At 44.7% G+C, this 23,995-nt stretch overlaps 1 protein-coding gene across 1 annotated transcript in view; it reads right to left on the bottom strand.

Annotated features, from left to right (window-relative positions):
* Positions 1 to 20,923, bottom strand: part of SLC36A4 (solute carrier family 36 member 4) — a 96,512-nt gene extending 75,589 nt beyond the window's left edge. The window contains exons 1-6 of the mRNA XM_054164582.1: positions 20,827 to 20,923; positions 8,945 to 9,068; positions 7,598 to 7,688; positions 6,708 to 6,796; positions 4,581 to 4,676; positions 3,124 to 3,208 (exon numbers count right to left, since the gene is read on the bottom strand). Of these exons, the coding sequence (XP_054020557.1) occupies positions 3,124 to 3,208; positions 4,581 to 4,676; positions 6,708 to 6,796; positions 7,598 to 7,688; positions 8,945 to 9,068; positions 20,827 to 20,857 (516 nt within the window). The 5' untranslated portion in view covers positions 20,858 to 20,923. The remainder of the gene's footprint in view (positions 1 to 3,123; positions 3,209 to 4,580; positions 4,677 to 6,707; positions 6,797 to 7,597; positions 7,689 to 8,944; positions 9,069 to 20,826) is intronic.
* Between the last annotated feature and the right edge of the window lie 3,072 nt (positions 20,924 to 23,995).

Here is a 23,995-nt window from a genome sequence, read left to right as displayed (position 1 = left end):
CACATCCCCCATTCCCTCTATCCACCTATCTCATCTGTCCACCTCTCCAATAAGTCGATTAAAGCAGAATGAATTTCTGTTCTTTGGTGCCCTCTACGGGACAGATTTCTGCAAAACAAAGCTGCCATGAAGAAACCAAAGCAGCCTCCTGCACAGAGTCAAGGGCACAGGCCTGTCCCACTTGTAAGTGGGACTTCTGAACTGCTCATGACTTTAATTCATTCACAGCATACATGTCGTGGGCTCCTGAAGCCACTTCTTTTGCAGAGGTTACTCTTCTGTAAGATCATAGAATCACAGATTTACAGAATCAATAAGGTTGGAAAACACCTCAAAGATCATCAAGTCCAACCTGTCACCCAACACCTCAGGACTAACCAAACCATGGCTTCAAGTGCCACATCCAATCCCTTTTTGAACACCTCCAGGGACGGTGACTGCCTCCCTGGGCAGCACATTCCAATGGCCAATTACTCTTTCTGGGAAGAACTTCCTCCTCACCTCCAGCCTAAACTTCCCCTGGTGCAGAGCCTATTAACATGTGCTTGCATATCTTAAATGCTACCTACTATAAGTGCAACAGTATTTACAGTAAAACATATGAAATGTAATATCTTCTACCAGGCAACACGAGGACACCAGAACAAGAGGACACAGTCTCAAGCTGTGCCAGGGGAAGTTTAGGCTGGATGTTAGGAGGAAATTCTTCCCAGAAAGAGTGATTTGCCATTGGAATGTGTTGCCCAGGGAGGTGGTGGAGTCACCATCACTGGAGGCATTCAAAAAGGGATTGGAGGTGGCACTTGAAGCCATGGTCTAGTTAGTCCTGAGGTGCTGGGTGATAGGTTGGACTTGACGACCTCTGAGGTCTTTTCCAACCTCATTGATGCTATGATTCTATGATATGAAACCTAGTATCTGCAGTGCTATTCAATACTTTGATATATGACACACTAAGCAGGGTTTAAACCTCTATTCCAGATAGAAAGTGAAAGAATACTGAATAACAGGATTAGAATTCAAGCCTGAGAAATTAAAAGTCAATACAGTATCACAAAATTTCGGCTTCTGTAGAAAAGCAGAAACCATCTGTACAGAAGGAACCAGAATTGCCTGGAATATAGCTTTGCAGTAAAGGACTGAGAGATCACAGTGGATCACAACTCAATCACGAGTTAGCAATGACATGCTCCTGCAAAATGACTCTTATACTGTGTCAAATCTAGAGCAGAGTCTGTAAGACCTGTGAAATAACCCTTCAGCTTTATTGACCACAGGCAAAACTTGAGCTGAAGTGGCATAACCAACTTCTAAGATCAAACTTAGACAATAAGAGAGAGAGGTGAGACCAACTGCAGAGTGCTCACAGAAAAGCAAGATCCTGTCACATCTACCTTATCCATTAGGTAGAGGTCTCCCCTCAGGAAGATATTATAACACTATTCAAAAAGTATACCCAAATAGAAAATAGTAAATGACTTACAGCTCATGCAGTCATAGAATTTATACACTTATAGAACATGAAATAAGGGACTTAAAGCACCAATAAGGAATTTTAAGCTTCAGCAAAGCAGCAGCTGTCTTAAGAGATAATCATTGAAACTGACTACTGAGGAAGCTGCAGAAATTTCCATGTCAGGCATTTTTAAGAACGAAAATGAGGACTGCTTTGGACATGATGAATTCTGTAGCAGATGAGACCATTCCAGAAAAGGGAAGAGACTAAACAAGAACCACAAAAAGAATCCAGTGACATGAAAAGGGAAAAATATGCCCAAGAGGTAGGAAGGGGAAGGAAATCAGCTGAAGGTCTGTCGAAAAACCTAATAAATTCAGGGACAAGTGGCTTCTACACCTTATTTCCTATCATTTCCACAATTACTTGTTCAGTATCTTTATTGATGATCTGGATGAGGGGATTGAGCCCATCATCAGTAAATTTGCAGATGACACCAAGCTGGGGGCAGGTGTTGATCTGTTAGAGGGTAGGAGAGCTCTGCAGAGGGACCTTGATAGGCTGGACAGATGGGCAGAGTGCAGCGGCATGAGACTGAACACATCCAAGTGCCGGGTTCTGCACATTGACCACAGCAACCCCATGCAGTGCTACAGGCTGGGGTCAGAGTGGCTGAGAGCAGCCAGGAAGAGAGTACTGACTGACAGTAGGCTGAACACAAACCAGCAGTGTGCCCAGGTGGCCAAGAAGGCCAATGGCATCCTGGGCTGCATCAGAAATAGTGTGGCCAGCAGGAGCAGGGAAGTCATTGTGCTCTGTACTCAGCATTGTTTAGGCCACACCTTGAGTCCTGTGTCCAGTTCTGGGCCACTCAGTTTGAAGGATATTGAGATACTTGAATGTGTCCAGAGAAGGGCAACGAGGCTGGTGAGGGGTTTGGAGCACAGCCCTGTGAGGAGAGGCTGAGGGAGCTGGGGTTGCTTAGCCTGGAGAAGTGGAGGCTCAGGGAAGACCTTCTTGCTCTGTACAATTACCTGAAGGGAGGCTGTGGCCAGGTGGGGGTGGGTCTCTTCTCCCAGGCAACCACCACCAGAACAAGAGGACACACTCTCAAGCAGTGCCAGGGAAGCTTTAGGCTGGATGTTAGGAAGACGTTCTTCCCAGAAAGAGTAATTGGCCATTGGAATGTGCTGCCCAGGGAGGTGGTGGAGTCACCATCCCTGGAAATATTTAAGAAGAGACTGGATGGGGGGCTTGGTACCATGGTTTAATTGATTAGATGATGTTGGGTGACAGGTTGGACTCAATGATCTCAAAGGTCTTTTCCAACCTGGTTAATTCTATTCTATTCTATTCTATTCTATTCTATTCTATTCTATTCTATTCTATTCTATTCTATTCTATTCTATTCTACTTTCTATACTCAGCAAGCAAATCAGAGTGCAGTGAGGTCTTTAAACACTTGCACAAGATCTGAATTTAGTTCACCTTGCACAATGCTCCTTTTTAACAAAATCTCCTGTGGAAACCATGGTAGAGCCCATTCTGCACATCTATCAACTTCACATTTTACAAGTAGTAGTTCTGGACTTCATAAGTACAGGAGAGAAAAGTGAGGAAAAACGAATCTGGAACTGCAACTGTCTCCACACATTAACATTACTCACTTGTTTCACATTTTCTGCCAAGAACACAATATAAACACTACAGAATCCCAGCTGTGTTATCACCAGGAAAAAGTCCACAATATACCTGAAGAAGAAAAAAACAAACAGACATTACACTCAGGATTCAAATATTTCTACTTGATATGAAATTACTGCTCCTTTTTACAGTTGTTAAGATGTCACATTCAAATCCCACATTATTCTCATGAGCACTGCAATGCAGGTTCCTCTTACTGCATAAGAGGTTGGTTTTGTGTTTCTTTTGTAAGGTAATACTGAGTAAGTATCTGTGTTGGACTTGATCTCAAAGGTCTCTTCCAACCTGGTTAATTCTACTCCTATCCTATCCTATCCTATCCTATTCTATTCTATCAAAGTTCCTCAAAAACCCACACAAACAGACAATACCAAACACACTCATGATACTTTCATATTTTAAAGTGGCATAAACCAAAATGCAAAGACTTACAAATGTGGTACACAACAGAGACACATATTCAATGCACAGATAAATTCTGCAGGCATCCATGAGCCACTGAGGCAGCAGTTTTCCACCAGGGCAAGAGAGTAAATATCTCAGTCTAAGTTCATAGAATCATAGAATCAATAATGCTGGAAAAGACCTCAAAGATCATCAAGTCCAACCCATTACCTAGCACCTCATGACTAACTAAGCCATGGCTTCAAGTGCCACATCCAATCATTTTTTGAACACCTCCAGGGACAGTGACTCCACCACCACCCTGGGCAGCACATTCCAATGGGCAATTACTCTTTCTGGGAAGAACTTTCTCCTCACCTCCAGCCTAAACCTCCCCTGGCACAGGTTGAGACTGTGTCCTCTTCTTCTGGTGCTGGTTGCCTGGGAGAAGAGACCAACCCCCACCTGGCTACACCCTCCCTTCAGGTAGTTGTAGACAGCAATAAGGTCTCCCCTGAGCCTCCTCTTCTCCAGGCTAAGCAACCCCAGCTCCCTCAGCCTCTCCTCACAGGGCTGTGCTCCAAACCCCTCCCCAGCTTTGTTGCCCTTCTCTGGACACCTTCCAGCAACTCAACATCTTTCTTAAACTGAGGGGCAATTTCTGGATATAGACAATACTTCCCTTCCTACAGTACTAAATACAGTTCTTTTCATCCCAGTTCAGGTAGACCTGAAAAATGAATGGCCTAGGAGAGAGACAGTCCCCAATCTTATAATAGAATCATAGAATCAATAAGGTTGGAAAAGACCTTAAAGATCATTAAATCCAACTTGTCACCCAAGGCCTCATGCCTGTGTCACCACTAGCAAGGCTGGTTGCTGGAAATCACAAATAACACTGCATAAAAGTATTTCAATCACAAAGAACACGTTCTTAAAGGAGGTACAAGCTCAGTAAACAGGAAATCTCCTAACCATTCCCAGTGTAACCTTTAATTTTTAACAATCAATTTCTTAAATTAGAACAGAAACTTACCGTCCCCAAGCAGCTCGTTTCTGAAAGGCAGCCAGGGGCCCCACTTCCATGGCATAGCTAACTGTATCACTGTACCCTAGTGAGGACCTTTTCATCCTGAAATCAGAAAGTGAAGCAAGCAGAAAGTTACTAAAAACTATGAGAGCCTACATACCTACCTTGACAATGCTGCTGCTCTCCCATGATTATAAGCAATCACCTCTGGCACCATTCTGGGGATGCTGAATTTTAGAGGTACAGTTCAGGCTTCTTTTCCCCAGCACTCTACACCCATGTGAAACACAAGGCTGCTTGCCCTTAATTCAACAGGACTAAAGAAGTTTCTTACAGAACAACTTTCTGGATAAATTGATCCAAAATTAGATTGTTACAATATCAGCTTAAGAAATTAGAATAGAATGGAATAGAAGGGAAGGGAATAGAAGAGAATGGAATGGAATGGAATGGAATGGAATGGAATGGAATGGAATGGAATGGAATGGAATTAACCAGGTTGGAAAAGACCTCTGAGATCATCAAGTCCAACCTATCACCCAACACCATCTAATCAACTAAACCACGGCATCAAGTGCCTCATCCAGACTCTTCTTAAACACCTGCAGTGATGGTGACTCCACCACCTCCCTGGGCAGCACATTCCAATGGCCAATCACTCTTTCTGTGAAGAATGTCTTCCTAACAATCCAGCCTAAATCTCCCCTGGTGCAGCTTGAGACTGTGTCCTCTTGTTCTGGTGCTGGTTGCCTGGGAGAAGAGACCAACCCCAACCTGGCTAAAGGCTCCCTTCTAGTAGTTGTAGACAGCAGTAAGGTCTCCCCTGAGCCTCCTCTTCTCCAGGCTAAGCAACCTCAGCTCCCTCAGCCTCTCCTCACAGGGCTGTACTCCATACCCCTCCCCAGCTTTGTTGCCCTTCTCTGGACACCTTCCAGCAACTCAACATCTTTCCTAAACTGAGGGGCCCAGACTGGACACAGGACTCAAGGTGTGGCCTAACCAGTGCTGAAATTAATCTCAAAGGATTCAACAGGATTCAATAGATTTTTCTGGACAAGCAACCCCAATTGTTTCAGTGGTCTTAGATTTATGTACATCTTCAAAGGCATTCCAAACTACAGGGGAGAATGCAAAGAATTCAAGAATGAGAATAGTCCTTCCTAGTACAGTATCACATTAAACTGATAATGCAGCTTTTCAAGCTGCAGGGACATGAACAGTTTTGTGTTTCTATTCTGTTCAGAAACTTCCTTGCACTTTATAAATAAGAGACCCTTCCACAGCTTCCCTTTAACATTTGACAGTAAGATAAAAATGTTTAATAAAACTCACTGGTAATTAAAATACTCCATCAGTCAAACTGGAGTAACTGCTTCCCTCCCAGTATTGTGCATCTCACTTGGAGGAGGACCCAGTGTTTATCTACTCACTAGCATCATTTTAACACATTCCTTCACCACTGCAATTTCAAAGAATCAGGTTGTCACAATCCAAAGAGATGGAGCTAACATGTAATTATGAAAGGCATTAACAGCAATTCTTACTTTGTCTTTCATTCCTATAAAGTATTTATAAACTGACTATTCATTAACTGGACATTTATTTCAGAGCTATGAAGATCAGAATCTATGAAGGAAGCTATGAAGGTAAAGGACCATCTGGACACACTCCTGTGTGAACTGCCCTAGGCAATCCTACTCTGGCAGGGCACTTGGACTTGATGATCTTCAGAGGTCCCTTCCAACCCCCACCATTCTGTGATTCTGATTCTATGACTAATGGACTGAAGTTAATCAATTAATACTGCAATGATAAAAACCTGATTATTTTCCAGCAAACACAGGGAACAGACCCTGGGCAACCCAAGTCAAACCAGCTTCATTTTCAGTATGAGCAGAGAACAAATATTTTCTCAAGGTATTTAAGCAGTGTTGCACAAAGCTCAGCTGCCACTTCCAGCTACACAATAAGAATCTGAGTGCTGTTTCTTGCAAGTACAGGATTCTGAATTGAAGACACTGCTGCATGTAGCATCAGCATTCTGCAGGCCAAGAATCAGAAACAGAAAAGAAAAAAGGAGGAAAAAAAAAGAAGACTCAAACTCAGCAACAGAATGAGGAGTTCCACATTTACCTCTGGCACAGATAGTGGCTGCAGTGTACCAAGATGTGCATACAGTGAACAGATATAATTCCTATGAACACAAGGCTGATTGGTCCAATCTGCAGTAGGGGGGAGGGAAAGGGGGAAAAAAAGACACAAGAGATAAATAGAGTTTTTGCTTGAAAATGCACTAAAATGCAACTATTTCTTTAGATGTAAAATCTTCACATTCCACAAGGTACCTAAAGAAATACAAATTCTACACAACTGATTTTTTTATTCTCCCTCTCAGAAGGGGATTTGCTGCTCATGTCTTATGGCATTCCTTACTTTTTGTTCACTACCTTACAGAAGGCTACTCAGGGTCAATCAAGCCACTACCAAATTGACACGAACTGTTCAGCCTAGAGAAAAGAAGGCTCTGGGGAGACTTTAGAGCAGCCTTCCGGTACCTGAAAGAGGCCTACAAGAAAGCTGGGAAGGGAGTAGGTGATAGGACAAGAAGGAATGTATTGAAGCTTGAGGAGGGCAGATCTGGACTGGATATTAGAAAGAAATTCTTTACAATATGGGTGGTGAAACACCAGAGCAGGTTGCCCAGGGAAGTTGTGGATGCCCCCTCCATGCAGGTGTTCAAGGCCAGGTTGGATGAGGCCCTGAGTTTGTTTTTAACAGAAAACCACTTTGACTAAGCAAAAACACAATCAAGTCTTCAAGGGGAAGTAGTAACTTCAAAAAAACCATCGAACTCAATCTTCAACAATAACTTCACTAGACTGAAGAGGAGAAACAGAACATACCTCTGTTGAAGCTGGTAGTGACAAAAAAGTATTGAGATTTTAGTTTCTCAAGTTCAGATACCTAACTGCAGACCTTCCTAGATAATTTCTCTAATCTATGAAAAATAAGTGAATTCTTACCATAATGCCAGCATTTTTTATTGCAAGTGGAAGACCAAGAAGGCCAGTTCCAATGTTTCCCTTGAGGAGATGTGTAAGTGTTTGTATAAACCTGAGGATAAAATTATTAAGAGTCACATCAAAAGGAAACTGAGATTGGTGGGTGGAAAAAACAAAGAACAAAAAAAAAAGAGAAAACAACCCCCACAGCCTTTGTCATTTATTAATAAAAGGATAAATTGTAACCTTCTACTACTTTCAGGTTGACTGGCTACCTTACAAAATGTCCAGCACATTCCAATAATGTTCTTACTCATCTTTATAAGTCAGCCACCCCAAACAGAACATTCAACTCTGATCTTCACTTCCTTGCTCCAGCTTGTGAAAGGTTATTTTCTGTGCAATTTTACTGTCCTTTTGCCTCAGAGTTACAATTACCAAGTTTTATTTAAGAAGTTATTTTAGAATCAAGAGCACCAAAAAAGGCACCAAAAAAAAAACCTACTAGCTGCAAATCATGTCTGAGAGCCACAATTTATCAAAAGGGACAAAAAAGTAACAGCTTTACAAGTTCTGCAATTAAACTTTAACAATGAGATTCTTTCCAATGAGATTATTTCCAATGTCTTCTTAAGTTTCTGTATGAAAGGGCCACGAGGATGAGCAGAGGGCTGGAGCACCTCTCCTATGAGGACAGACTGAAAGAGCTGGGGCTGTTCAGTCTGGAGAAGAGAAGGCTCTGAGGTGACCTCATTGTGGCCTTCCAGTATCTACAAGAAGGCTGGGGAGGGACTTCTCAGGATCTCAGGTAGTGATAGGACTAGGGGGAATGGAATGAAGCTGGAGGTGGGGAGATTCAGGCTGGACGTGAGGAGGAAGTTCTTCCCCATGAGAGTGGTGGGACCCTGGAATGGGTTGTCCAGGGAGGTGGTTGAGGCCCCATCCCTGGAGGTGTTTAAGACCAGGCTGGCTGAGGCTCTGGCCAGCCTGATCTAGTGTGGGGTGTCCCTGCCCATGGCAGGGGGGTTGGAACTAGATGATCCTTGTGGTCCCTTCCAACCCTGACTGATACTATGAAAAAACAAACCCAATGAAAATCTTGACACAGTGCTTGGATTCTGAGTGACCTAATCACTCTGCAATGGGCAACTTGGAACATTTTATGCCTGGCACAATGTTAGCTTCCAAAGAAGAGACAACATACTCAGAATGGGCTGCTTTTCAGTAAAACTGTGCAAAGTCCTGACATGCAGCCACAAAATTGGATGCAGGTGCAAGAAACCCTCTGGAGATTTCAGTAAACTGCTCATGAGAAACAAGTTGGAGGCAACAAATGTTAACAAGCTGATACTTAAGGGTAATACATACGTAATGCCTTCTTCATTTTCAAGCTGGTAATGCTTCTCAACTGGCAGGAAATTATTTTCACTTTCTTCATCTGAGATGCCATCTGAATTTTGTTCATCAATTAAAGGCTTCATTACTTCCATGTCTGTACAACAGAGTTAACACTACATTAGCATTAGAAACAAACTTATAGTTTGGAAGTAAAACATGAGGCTCAAGCTTCCAATGTGATGAGTGTTCTCAATTATAAAGTTGATTTCGGCAGACAGAAAAGCACAGCACAAGTCTGCACAGGAAATGCTCTCTCTTTAAAGTGGCACACAGTCTCATTGTCACTACCATCATTATTACTGTGGTCCAGCACTACAGTTTTTTATCAAGAAAAAAACATTATTTTTTTTTAATCATCAAAATGTGATCAGTTTAGATCATTTTGCAAGCTACTAGAACAAAGGAAAACAGAAAAGCCTTCCATTGTTACAGAAGGATGAGTTTTATCTTACCCACCATTAACTACTGCAAGACTCAGCATTTAGTTTACCCTCATCAGCGATGAACAAAGACACTCCCCAGTCATCTCACTCTAAAATGCATAGCTAAGAGATATTGGAGAGGTCTCCTGCCACTGACAAGAGAACCAAGAGAAAGGAATTAGGTATGAGTTCAACAAGGCCAAGTTCCAGGTCCTGCACTAGGGCCACAATAACCCCATGCAAAGCAACAGGCCTGAGGAAATGTGACTGGAAAGCTGCAGGTGGAAAAGGACCTGGAGGTGCTAGTCAACAGGTGGATAAATATGAGCCAGCAGTGTGCTAAGATGGCCAAGAAAGCCAGAAGCATCTTGGCTTGTATCAGACATAATGTGGCCATCAGGACTAGGGAAGTGATTGTCCTCCTGTACTTGGCACTGGTGAGGCCACACCTCAAATACTGTGCTCAGTTTTGGCTATCTCACTCTAAGAAGGTGCTGGAGTATATCCAAAGACAGGCAACAAAGCTCATGAGAGGGTCTAAAGAACAAGCCTTAGGGTAAATAACTAGGGTAATTTAGTCTGGAGAAAATGAGGGTCAGAGGAGACTATTCCTTTCAACAACTACCTAAAAGGATATTGCAGCAAGGTGGGTGTCAGTCTCTTCTCCCAGGTAACAAGCTATAGAACAAGAGGAAATGGCATCAAGGTGCACCAGGGGAGGTTTAGATTAGATATTGGGGAGGGGGGAACACCAAAAGGGTTGTCAGAATCTCTCTGGGCAGTCCACTGCAGTGCTCCATCACCCTCACCATAAAGTGTCTCCTCGTGTTGAGGCAGAAATGTATTATTGCCTTGTATATCGAGCCACATCGCAAATACAAATGTAGTGCATTTGTTATGATGCATTGCTTTCCTGTCATGATCAGTCACAGCTCACAGCTTTCAGAACTGGGATGTTCTACTGCATAAGTGACACTAATAGCAGAATGGTGTAGGAGAACAGCCATTAAAAAATCTGTAGCTTACACCTCCCTCGGATTTGGAAATAAATATTCAAAGCCCTATAATAAATGTATTTAGATCCCACCTGTTCCCTGAAAGGAAGATCAAGCACTTCACTCAAGTGGTTTAAGTGAAAAGAGCAGGGCTAGATTGAACTCTGTGTCCAGTTCTGGGCCCCTCAGTATAGGAAAGATGTTGAGTTGCTGGAACATGTCCAAAGAAGGGCAACAAAGCTGGGGAGGGGTTTGGAGCACAGCCCTGTGAGGAGAGGTTGAGGGAGCTGGGGTTGCTTAGCCTGGAGAAGAGGAGGCTCAGGGGGGACCTTATTGCCATCCACAACTGCCTGAAGGGAGGTTGTAGCCAGGTGGGGGAGTTGGTCTCTTCTCCCAGACAACTTGTGACAGAAGGAGATGACACAGTCTCAAGCTGCACCAGGGGAGGTTTAGGTTGGATGTTAGGAAGAAATTCTTCCCAGAAAGAGTAATTGGCCATTGGGATGTGCTGCCCAGGGAGGTGGTGGAGTTACCATCACTGAAGGTGTTTAAGAAGAGACTGGATGAGGCACTTAGTGCCATGGTTTAGTTGATTAGATGGTGTTGGGTGATAGGTTGGACTTGGTGATCTCAAAGGTCTCTTCCAACCTGGTTAATTCTGTATTCTGTATTCTAACTCACTGTTGCCTTCCTTTCAGGATAAGATGACTGTATAGTTTGGAAGACACTGCAGGGAGAAAGGAGCACAACTGTGCTTGAAGTGATCTGAAGTTGGAATACAAAAATATGCTAAGAGCACATGCTTACAGCTGTTTCTTCTCAGTTGTGAGGCTGTGTGACACAGTTCAGAGAACTCCCTTGTGATCTTAGGCAGTTTTAATGGGTCTTCCTGAATCTTGTCAATGAATCTTGTGATGACAGAATGTCTGGAGAAGGTACAGAACAGCAAGTACAGAACAGCATGCACCAACAGGCATAAGGAGAAGTTAGGAAGAAGAATTCATAAGCACTTGTACTGTGAAAAAAACACAAACTACTTATGTGTTATATTATTAATATGGAGACAATTCAGTGGATCCAGCAAAAAATGAAGAGATTGAAAAGATAATGTTACAAAAGTTGTGTGTGCTTGGGAAATCATTCAAGTGAAAGCTCAAGAAACAGCATGAGGACAAAATACTCCACAACAAAAACTCAAGGCCAGTAAAAGTTAGTCTGTGCTACTCAAGCACAGCGATAGCTGCAGAGGGGAACATCCCATCATATTCCAGCAGTATATGTTTGGAAATGCAAAAACTCTTCTCATGTACAAAGAACTATTACAATGAACTATTACAATGTGGCTGTTAGCTTAGGAAACAGTATAAAATTGCCACCATATGTGATTTTCCTCTTCTCAACGTTCATGAGACTCCACCTGGACAGCACATCTAGCCTTGTGGCCCCAAGCATCACAGGGTCATGGACCTGTTAGAGTGGCTCCAGAGGAGGGCCACAAAAATGGTTAGAGGGCTGGAACACCTCTCCTATGAGGACAGGCTAAGAATGTTTGGGTTGTTCAGAGAAAGCTCTGCAGAGACCTTATTGCAGCCTTTCAGCACTTCCAGGGGGCTTATAAGAAAGATGGAGGGTACACAGTGACAGGAAAAAGGGCAAGGGGTTTAAACTGGAAAGAGGGTAGATTTAGATCAGACACAAGGAGGAAACTTTCTTGGCTGATGAGTCAGTGGCACAGGTTGCCCAGAGAAGTTGTAGATACCCAATCATTGGAAGTGTTTGAGGTCAGGTTGGTTGGGGCTTCAAGCAAATTGATCTCATGGAGGCTGTCCCTGGCCATGGCAGGAAGGTTGAACAGTATGATCATGAAAGGTTACACAAATGTTCAAGTTTACATTGACTATACTTATGGAACAAAACCCTGCTTTTGATGGGGAAGCTGGTTCTCTTTCTTTTGGGTCAGTGTGGTGGGTCAAATGACTGGCTGCAAGCTCAAGGAGTAAACCGTGTGGTGAAAGTTCCATGTGAAAGACACTTCTTAGAAACTGCATCGTGCTCAGACAGACATCTCCTTAAAACTCAAGTTTATCATAATCAGTAGCAGACAAAGTAGCCTACTACCCAGCTGTCCTCATTTCTTCAGGAGGCATCCCTGGAAAACACATTTTACTACTATTTCAGAGAGCAGAAGACTTTTTCACTACACACTAATGTATTGGAAGTGATGACTCATGAAGGACAGTAGGATGAAGAAGCAGGAAAAGGTCCATCACCTCGGGGAGAGGTTGGCTTGTTGAAGTGGATTGCTGATGTAAATCTTTCAGTGTGAGTTTTTTTCCCACCCCTTTTGAGAATGCTTGTATTTTCACTGCTGCCATCATCTTGCTCGTGAGCAAGATCAGGATGCAAGTTGAACATGGAAAAGATGACACAGTAACGGTCAGGCATTCAGCCTCACAAAGGTGAAGAGGCTGGCTCCTCTTTAAATGATGATTGAAGCCTGGGAAGGCAGCATCTCTCCTGTTTCATGGGTTATCTGCCATCCTGTTTCTCTCAGTCTTCCATGACAAATACAATGCATTAAAATGAATAGGATGGTATGTTTTGTCTGACCTGCATGCACCTTCCATCTGCTCTTTTCTCACATCCAAAAATGCTTTGCTGTTTGTCATAATCAATTGCTGTGTGGGACAAATGAGCTTGTGGATCAAGATCGGTGGTAAGGCCAACCAGGGGAATGGAAATGTGAATGTCTGCTACAGACCACCAAGTCAGGAAGAAGAAGTGTATGAGGCCTTCTTTAAACAACTGGAAGAAACCTTCTCTTCACAGACCCTGGTTCTCATGGGGGAGTTTTACCACCTAAAACCTCCTAGCAAGGCAATATGTCAAGGCCCAAAGAATTGAAAATTTTTGTAGACTGATTGCAGGATGGTTTCTTTCATTCAAGTGATTAATGAGACAGAGCAAATGTGTTGCTGGTTCTGCTACTGATGAATATGGAAGGTGATGGATGGCAGCCTTGGCTGCAGTGACAACGGATGATGAAACTGAAAATCCTGAAAGCAAAGAATGCAAGTACCAGGTTAGAGCACACTTTGTGAGGGTGAATGTATGCATGTTCAGGTCATCTTGCTCTAGAGTGTAGCAAAAGTATAGCAAACATTTTTGTTCTATTCATTTATTAATGGTAGAGTGGAAAAGAAGAATCAGATTGTGCATGTCTGCAGTGCACACTGGGAAGCAGCCTTTTATTTTTAATGATATATTGCAGAATTCACATAGATGCTGGGCATTAGTGTCTAAACAGCTGCTGATTATTAGCCTGCCAGAGCAGAACTCAGGAAAAAATCATTGCAAGTTGGGGGATTGAAGTGGATGATCTTTCAAGCTCCCTTCCAGCCCATAACATGCTGTGATTCTGCAATTTGCTAGTCTGGTTGTGCTGACAAAGAGGTAGTTAACTTCTCTGACAGTGTCTGATGGACATCACTGCCCAGGAAAAACAGACATCTACTTAGAATTCTCTGGAAATGCCCTGAATATCTTTAAAAGGTAGATTTTGATATCATAGTGTGTCATCTGTTAGAGGGCAGGAGGGCTCTGCAGAGGGACCTTGACAGGCTGGACAGATGGGCAGAGTCCAGCATGATGGCATTTAACAAGTCCAAGTGCTGGGTGCTGCACATTGGCCACAACAACCCCATGCAGCGCTACAGGCTGGGGTCAGAGTGGCTGGAGAGCAGCCAGGCAGAAAGGGACCTGGGGGTACTGGTTGACAGTAGGCTGAACATGAGCCAGCAGTGTGCCCAGGTGGACAATAAGGCCAATGGCATCCTGGCCTGGATCTGGAACAGTGTGGCCAGCAGGAGCAGAGAAGTCATTGTGCCCCTGTACTCAGCACTGCTTAGGCCACACCTTGAGTCCTGTGTCCAGTTCTGGGCCCCTCAGTTTGAAGGATATTGAGATACTCGAATGCGTCCAGAGAAGGGCAGCGAGGCTGGGGAGAGGTCCGGAGCACAGCCCTGTGAGGAGAGGCTGAAGGAGCTGGGGTTGCTTAGCCTGGAGAAGAGAAGGCTCAGGGGAGACCTTATTGCTCTCTACAACTACCTGAAGGGAGGTTGTAGCCAGGTGGGGGTTGGTCTCTTCTCCCAGGCAACCAGCACCAGAACAAGAGGACACAGTCTCAAGCTGTGCTGGGGGAAGTTTAGGCTGGAGGCGAGAAGAAAGTTCTTCCCAGAAAGAGTGGAATGTGCTGCCCAGGGAGGTGGTGGGGTCACCATCCCTGGAGGTGTTCAAAAAAGTATTGGACATGGCACTTGAAGCCATGGTTCAGTTAGTCTTGAGGTGTTGGGTGATAGGTTGGACTTGATGATCCTTGAAGCCTTTTCCAACCTTATTGATTCTATGATTCTAAGATGTTTCCACTATGAATTAAACCTAGCAGTTACTTAAAATATGTGTACTTTGGTTTGGGCTTATTTGGTGTAAGGTTTCATTGGTGGAATGTCCTGATTATCAGGGTTGATATTTGCATATATGACAGAATGAGCCATAAAGAACTACTCAAAAGCAATCTTGTTTAAAAATACAGCTGACTCTGCAGCAGCCCTTCAGTAAGCTACAGATCTGCTTTATCAGAAAAGTTAAAAATCATAAATGCTTTAAAAAAATTATATAAAACAACCTTTAAAAAGAGCCCACAGTAGGTGAACTCAGAATGATGAGACTGTGACCTCCTTAGGGCAGAGGCTGTTTTCTTTGTATTCTGTGGAGCAGTGAGTTGATTAGCATTTCTATAGGCATGACAGTAAGTTGTTATCAGAGCAGCACTAGCAATAACAATAACCCTCAGATGACTACATAGCTTTAGGCATGGGCAGAGGGAGGGTGGGAATAGCTTGTCTTTAAAAAAATCTTATTACTAGAAAAAATAAGGGGAAAGCTTGAGTGTGTCTAAATCCTTCAGTGTGTCTAAATCCATCCTTAAAGGACTACCTCTGATCAGAAGAAGGGTCAAGAAGTTGGAAGAACAGTAAAATAGGATTTCTAAAAAATTCAGTCTTCTCAGTGGTGCTTGGTTTCCTGGTAAACACTGTGCATGTATGATGTACATATCAGACCTCTCGGTGTCAGGCTGAAATGGGAGACAGGTGAGGAGGTCCTCACAGAGAGAGTTGTTAGCCCTTGGAATGTGCTGCCCAGGGAGGTGGTGGAGTCACCGTCCCTGGAGGCGTTCAAGAGGGGACTGGATGTGGCACCTGAAGCCATGGTTTAATAGTCATGAGGTGCTGGGTGACAGGTTAGACTTGATGATCCTTGAGGTCTTTTCCAACCTTATTGATTCTGTGATTCTATGATAAGGGAAATTCATTTTCCCCCTTTACTGAATACTTGCTGATACTCACCAGTGCTGTTGGTCCTGAGTCACACTGCTGCCTTTGTACCCATACAAAGGAACCTTACTTGCTGCATATTGTCTTTGTTTAGCATTACAAATAGCATCCTACAAAATGTCCTGGACTCAAAACTGGAAAAGCAACTTAATTATGATTTATATGTTGTTGAATCTCATATGATCACAGACTTTGCACACTTACAGTTTGGCTTCTTCCTATTAAAAACACTTTAGAGTGTTAAAGTCAGTGCCCACTGCCTACTGGGGGAAGTTTCCAGTGTCAGCATTTCACTTCCTCTGACCCTTGAGGGAGCAGACTTTTACTCCAGAACTAGCAGGTCTTGGTGAGTGTTGAATGAGCCCAGCAGTCAGTCAGAGCTGAGAAGGGATGGTTGTGGAATCCTCAAGAATTACTCAACACAATGTTGTGGGAGGGAAGGAACTTCTTTGCTGATCCTTCTTTTTGGCCTAGATTATAGGCCACGTAATGAAAGATGATTAAATCTATCTATTAGAATACCATGGAGCATGTGTTAGCCTTTCAGTGCACTTTATAGTTGAGTCCTTGACCTTTGATTTTGCTCTCCACTGGACATCTTTGCTTCTGTCAAGTGCTTTCATTACTGGCTGCCAACTCCATTGACACCAAATTCAGATGATCCTTGGCTCTTTTGAGAGTTTGAGTTATATGCTTTTAAATAAACTCCCTGGATAAGCTGTGTCCTGCATCACAGGATCTATTACACTTCTACAGTTTTTAACAGGATGGCATAGGGGTTGGTCTCTTCTCCCAGGCAACCAGCACCAGAACAAGGGGACACAGTCTCAAGCTGTGCCAGGGGAGGTTTAGACTCGAAGTGAGGAAAAAGTTCTTCACTGAGCAAGTTGTTCATCATTGGAATGTGCTGCCCAGGGAGGTGGTGGAGTCACCATCCCTGGAGGTGTTCAAGGGGAGATTGGACGTGGCACTTGGTGCCATGGTCTAGTCGTGAGGTCTGTCGAGACAGGTTGGACTTGATGATCCTTGGGGTCTCTTCCAACCTTAGTTATACTGTGATACAATCTCAGGCATTTCTTTTCAGCCTGCTTCTTTCAAACAAAGCTAAGCAGAAGCAGCCAGACAACATTCATGTGCTGGTATTTTCACAGGGAATTTCCCTGTGTGTAGAATGTAGCACCCACTGTTCCAGAGAGAAGGGAAGATTTCACTTCACTTTGACATCACAAATGGGTCCTTTTGACCACAAAGGTGATTTTCCACAAGCCACCTATTAAAAAACTTGTGAAGCTGCATTCAATTGAAACAAACACCTGTGTGTGCTTCTTTCTACAGTCTCTGCCACTCTTCACAGTATCTGCAGTACGCATCTGGTTTTACTTTACCACACTGCTGTACTCCTAAGACTTCTAAAACGCTCATCACATTGATGATCATGAAAAGAAAACAAAGTCCACCTAATGCATTTTAAAAATACAACCAGACCTTCCAAAGGGCCAAGACCACTGCCCTTGGATTTTCTCTGAGGCAGTAGCTGGTCACAACAGCAGCAAAACTGAACACAAGCAGAGCACAGTAGGAGGCTTCATTAACTATCTTGAAAGACTGGCCCTTTTTTACTAGATGAGAGGCATTTATTTTAACCCAGTTATTACAGAGACATTTATTTATCTGACCATATCCCTGGAAACAAAGATGTTCTTTTTCAAAAACCAAGAATCACAGTAACAGATCTGAACTCAATACAGACAACAATAATGGAAACCATTACTACTGTTAAACATACTCCATACAGTATCACAGTATCAACAAGGTTGGAAGAGACCTCAAAGATCATTGAGTCCAACCTGTCACCACAGACCTCATGACTAGACCATGGCACCAAGTGCCACATCCAGTCCCCTCTTGAACACCTCCAGGGATGGCGACTCCACCACCTCCCTGGGCAGCACATTCCAATGACAAATTACTCTCTCAGTGAAGAACTTTCTCCTCACCTTGAGCCTAAACTTCCCCTGGCACAGCTTGAGACTGTGTCCTCTTGTTCTGGTGCTGGTTGCCTGGCTATAGAAAGCCATATTAATGATCCAGAGGACACGACAGAGACTGTCACCTAATCAAGCATGTGGCTGCTCCTATGGGACAAGTGATGGACTCTATGGAGCAGCTTTTCAGTTCAGTGTTCTGAACCAGGGCTCTCAAGGGGAAAAAGAAAAAAAGAACAAAGGAAACATTGCAACTATTTTCAGTATCTGCAAGTGGCTCAGTAAGCAGCCCACTGTGTAACTCTCAGTCACTCCCTCAATGACAAATACCTCTCTCTCCACTTCCCAAACTTCAGCCTATATATAACCTTCCCAGCACTGTGCCAGAAGGCATCAAACTGTGAAGGACAGCATTGTCCCCCAAACACACTAGTGTGGCTGTGTTACTCAGGCATGTGCTTGCACAACTGCCATAGAAATTGCAGGTCAACACCAAGTGATTGTGAATGGTTGTGCCAGGGCCATGCTTGACAAGGTTCTTGAATACTTTTGTAGCTTTTTCTAGTTCAAGGGGAACCCAAACAAAGCCCTATGAGGAGAGGCTGAGAGAGATGGGGTTGCTCAGCCTGGAGGAGGCTCAGGGGAGACCTTCTTGCTGTCTACAACTACCTGAAGGGAGGTTGTAGCCAGGTGGGGGTTGGTCTCTTCTCCCAGGCAACCACCAACAGAACAAGAGGACACTGTCTCAAGCTGTGCCTGGGGAGGTTTAGGCTGGATGTTAGGAAGAAATTCTTCATAGAGAGAGTGATTGCCTATTGGAATGTGCTGCCCGGGGAGGTGGTGGAGTTGCTATCATTGGGGATGTTTAGGAGTGTGGTGGTTTGAAAGGAAAGGCTCTGCTTTCCCTCCCCCACTGAGAAAGAGACCACGGCTAAACCCAGTCGGAGAAATGAGAGTATATTGTACAAGGAAACAGTCAAACGGTCACAAGGAGGAGACTGGATGGGGTGCTTGGTGCCATGGTTTAGTTGATTAGATGGTGTTGGATGATGGGTTGGATGTGATGATCTTGGAAGGTCTCTTCCAACCTGGTCTATTCTATTCTATCCTATCCTAAACAACCCCATTCAGCCACAGACAGACCAGATACCTATTTATTTCCCACTACTGTCACTCCTACTGAGTACAAGACACAGAACAAGCAAACAAAACAAAAACCCTTCAAACAAAAATGTATTTTCCAGAACAAAAATTAAAATGGAAGCCCCATTTGGTTTAAAGAGTCCTTTTAAATTCTAACAATTACATTTTTGGGACTAGGGGAAGATAGTATTAGCTTTTAGGGTGTTTGTCTTTCAAGAACTTCAAAGCTAGTTTTGGTGCTGCTCTTTTAACGACTCTTTTTCTTTGGAAAATACCTCTTTGTGACATGTTATTCCTCTTCAGTACAGACTGTAACAAAATAAAGCCAGTTTGCTCTGGGTTATGGTAGAATTTATTAATCATGAGAATGGTTGTTTCTAAACAAATGCTGCAAAGTCAATAACAGCACTTGGTAAGCAGGAAGCACTGTTTGCTTTTGCATTGTAACTGTAAGATCCAGAAGGCTAATAAAGCACGATACTTGAATTATTAAACCAAAGCACACACAGGTCTCCACAGTTCATTATATGCTTTCAGAGTACTTTTTCCCCAAACCACAATGGCTCCTGTATTTGGAAATATGTTAAGTCTTCAATAATCCACTGCCCTGTCAGGCCCAAACTCCAAATTTCTACCCAGTCAGCACACTTTCAAGTAATGACACACGGGTAAGATTCACATTTTAGTAAGTACAATTGAATAGGTACAAACCATATAGAGAACTTCTGAAGTCTTAGCAGGTTTTGATCTGCATTTTTAAACAGTTAATCTCTTAAAATAAATAAATTTTTAAAAGATTCTACCATTTTTAGCAGAGAAATTGGCAAATCTGAGAATCAGCCACAAAAAGACTAAAATCTCTTGCTGCCACCCTTGGTCCAGAGGTGGCAATTTCTCCCTGCTCGACAGATCAGCTGCTACACGGTGTAATAAGATCTGAAGCGCATCTCCTGCTTCCTATCATTACCACTGGACAGGGCAAATGATGCAGACTACAGTGAAACACAGCTTTGAGACGACGCTTTCAGTCTGCCCAGTCCAGCCCAGAATCAGCTACACTTTCCAAGTAAACCTGCTAGCAGCTCTCTCTTGTCCGTCCACAGATGGACAAATGCAAACGTGAGCACCTGTGTACCCTCCTACACTCAGATTTGAAGGTCCGAAGAGTAATCAGCGATAAAATCTGCTAACGTATCAAGACACACACAGAGGCATCCCACCCGTCCCCCCAGCACCCCTCCCCCTCTCAACAAACAAAACCCCCCTAAAACCTCACGATTTTTTATCGCAGATAAACGCATCACCTAAGGATGTAATGCTAAAGTACTTCCTAAACGTCTATGCCAGACCGTGACCTCCCAATGAAACCAAGAACCAGCCAGATGCGCCTGACGCCTCCAGCCGCCCCGAGCGACGGTTACAGCGCCGCGGGCCGCGGCCGGCCCTCCGCCCGCCGACCCGCCGCGCAGCCCCCGGTCGGCTCTCCCTCTCCGAGGAGGCGCAGTGGGAAGACGGTCCCCGCAGTGTCTGCGCGGCGCTCCGCTCCTCTCAGCCCCGCTCGGCCCCAGGTATCCCTGGGTTGGCTCCGGGACGCTCAGCCCTCGCCACCCACTTCCCCATCCCGGTGACCTGACGGGTCCCGGCTGCGGCCGACTAACGCCAAGCAGCAGCAGGACAAGGACCACCCCTCCTCCGGGTGGGATGGTTCATCCCACCCGCCTCAATGCGCCGAGCGCTGCAGCGCATCCCCCCCCGGCTCCACCATGGGCCACACCATTCCACCCCGAGGGGAGGGGGGTGGAAGTTGGACACCCGCTTCTCACACTCATGCTCCCCCACTCTCCGTCCCGCTGCGAGTCGCCGTCCCGCTGCCCCTCGGCTGCTCGCCCCGCCGGGCCGCACAACAAGCCTCACCCAACTCCTCCCTGCCGCCGCCGTTGTCCATCTCCCCACCGGCTCTCCGCTCACTCTTCCGCCAATGTGGAGCCGGCCGGCGCGGCGAGGCGCTGCGCATGCGCCCCGCCCAACGGGCTGAGCCCGCGGGAACAAGCGGTAGATGGCAGCCGGAAAGAGCCGGCCTGCGTGGGGTGGGTGCTGGGGCTCCCAGGTGGGAAGGCAGCCGGGGGCGCGTTCAACTGCTTGACGCTTCGCCCTGCGCTTTCCGCCACAGCGGATCGCACCGTTAAGCCACTTGACCATTAAGAGACATGAACCACTAAGTATGTATGAGCAGGGACTCTGCCAGACAGCCTGGCCGTGGATCTCCGTTGCAGCAGATTCTTGCGCCTCACGCTCCACGGAGCTTGCTTCTCCTTTCTGTGCATCTCGGCCGTGCACAGCTGTGGTGCCTATGGTGCTATGGGTTGCAGGAGCTCTGGCCTCCCCTCATGAGGAGCGGCAAGAGCGGTGGGGCCTGTGATGCACTGCGCAGCTAGTTGCTCACGAGGATGTTTGTGAGAATCGTAGTTAATGATGGATCAACTGTTGGAACAAGAAAAGAGTTGCTAATGTGAAGTTTCAACCTGTTTCATATAACATTACTCACTTCCTCAGACCTTTCATGAATTCCATAGGAACACTGCATCTTCTCTGGCCACTCTTGTAAAGAAGCTGATTTCATAACAGCTTCACCAATAGGCAAAATAAAGATCAGGGAAATGCAGGTAGTAAAACAATGCAAAGCAACATGGATTTAGAAATCCCCTGCTTCTAAGTAAATGTTTTTAGCCATGTTAAAAGAAAGCAGCTTTTTCCTGTAATTCTTCATAAATTATTTGAATCTTTGGAAACCAGATGTATCAAGGTGCCATAATAAATTTGAACCATACTCTGTAATCAAAGCTATGATAAGTGCTCCAGATCAGCCTGAACTGATACTCTGAATCCTAGAATCCTTACTCTCTACATCTTTCCTTTGAAATTAAGCACTTTAGACTTCCACAACAAAGTGTCTATAATTTTGTAACTCTTGGTTTCGTAGCTTGAAGACTAAAAAGGCTGCTGGTTGTGGTGGGTTTGGGGGAGTGGGGGGAAAGGAAAGGGATATTATCCTGTCTTTAAGAAAAACAGAATGCTCCAAAGGATTTTCAGCTGGCTGAGTAGCCTAAAAGGATCACCCAGCAAGCTTAGTCTAGTGCAGATTCTGCACACTTGGAGACTGCTTTTCCACTAATGTGGCATACACCCTTAACCTGTCTTTCATGCTAGCTGCTCCCAAAACAATCCATTGGTACTTTTTCATCAAAACTTTCGTGGTTCTGCCTGTATCTATGGCTGATTTGACTTAAGTGATGAAGTTTCCAGCTATCAAAGTCCTAAAATAAAACTTTCTTTTGCACTGTGAATGTATGATAAAGTAGTTTGGCTTTGTTCTGTGCAGGAGAAATGCGAGAGCCTCTCCGAAGCTTCACTCATCCTCAGACATGCGTCATTAATTCACTCAGCTACACTGAAGACATTCCAAGGGGGATACCATTCATTTTCAATTGTCAAATGTATGTTTTCAAAAAGGGTTTGCATAGGCAGTTCGTGACTGCAGGTTATTGATTTAAGGAACCGACTCATTAATTACAACTTTTGTGTCAAGCCCTTAGGCAGTGTCTGTGTGTTTTGTTTATATTCATGGAATCACAGAATCATAGCATCAGTAAGGTTGGAAAAGACCTCAGAGATCATCGAGTCCAACCTATCACCCAACACCTCAGGACTAACTGAACCATGGCTTCAAGTGCCAAGTCCAATCCCCTCTTGAACACCTCCAGGAATGGGGACTCCACCACCTCCCTGGGCAGCACATTCCAATGGCAAATTACTCTTTCTGGGAACAATTTTCTACTCATCTTCAGACTAAACTTCCCCTTGCACAGCTTCAGACTGTCCTGTTGTTCTGGTACTGGTTGCCTGGGAGAAGAGACCACCCCCCACCTAGCTACAACCTCCTTTCAGGTAGTTGTAGAGAGCAATGAGGCCCTCCCCTGAGCCTCCTCTTCTCCAGGCTAAACAACCCCAGCTCCCTCAGCCTCTCCTCACAGGGCTGTGCTCCAAACCCCTCCCCAGCTTTGTTGCCCTTCTCTGGACACGTTCAAGTGTCTCAATATCCTAATTGAGGTATTACATACTTTGACAGGATCCTCCCTGAGCTTCTCTTCTCCAGGCTTCCAGGTTGAACAGACCCAAGTGTAAACCTTTTCTCATAGGAGTGATGCTCCAGTCCTTTAATCATCCTTCTGGCCCTTCGTTGCACTCTCTCCAGTATAATAATAATATTAATAATAATCATCATCATCATCATCATCAACCAGGTTGCAAGAGACCTTCAAGATCATCACGTCCAACCCCTCAACCAATCCAACACCACCTAAACAACTAACCCATGGCACCATGCACCCCATCAAGTCTCCTCCTGAACACCTCCAATGATGGTGACTCCACCACCTCCCCGGGCAGCCCATTCCAATGGGCAATCACTCTCTCTGTATAGAACTTCTTCCTCACATCCAACCTAAACCTCCCCTGGTGCAGCCTGAGACTGTGTCCATGTCTGTCTTGTGCTTGGGAGCCCAGAACTGGATGCAGTACTCCAGGTGGGCACACCAGTGCTGGGCAGACAGAAAGGGTTGCTTAACCTGCCAATGGTGCCAATACTTTTGTCAAATGCAGACCAGAATACTATTTGTTTGCAGCATGGGCCCATTGCTGGCTTACATTCAACTTGATGTCCATTATAGAATTATAGAATTAGAATTATAGAATTATAGAATAAACCAGGTTGGAAGAGACCTTTGAGATCATCGTGTCCAACCTATCATCCAACACTACCCAATCAACTAAACCATGCAACCAAGCATCCTGTCAAGCCTCACCCTGAACACCCCCAGTGATGGCGACCCCACCACCTCCTCAGGCAGCCCATTCCAGTGGGCAATCACTCTCTCTGTGACCCCCAGGACATTTTTTATCAAGCTGCTTTCCAGCTAGGTGGCTGCCAGCTTGTGCTCAGGGCTGTTCATGAGGTGTGTGGCTGAAGACAGTGGTCTTGCTGTCAATGTCACCAGTTAAGAACACAGACCATGAAAGGACCATT

The sequence above is a fragment of the Dryobates pubescens genome, chromosome 10 (assembly GCF_014839835.1).
Source record: "Dryobates pubescens isolate bDryPub1 chromosome 10, bDryPub1.pri, whole genome shotgun sequence".
Classification (NCBI taxonomy): domain Eukaryota; kingdom Metazoa; phylum Chordata; class Aves; order Piciformes; family Picidae; genus Dryobates; species Dryobates pubescens.
The sequence above is the reverse complement of the archived record's forward strand: the minus strand, read 5'-3'. Positions and strand labels throughout refer to the sequence as shown.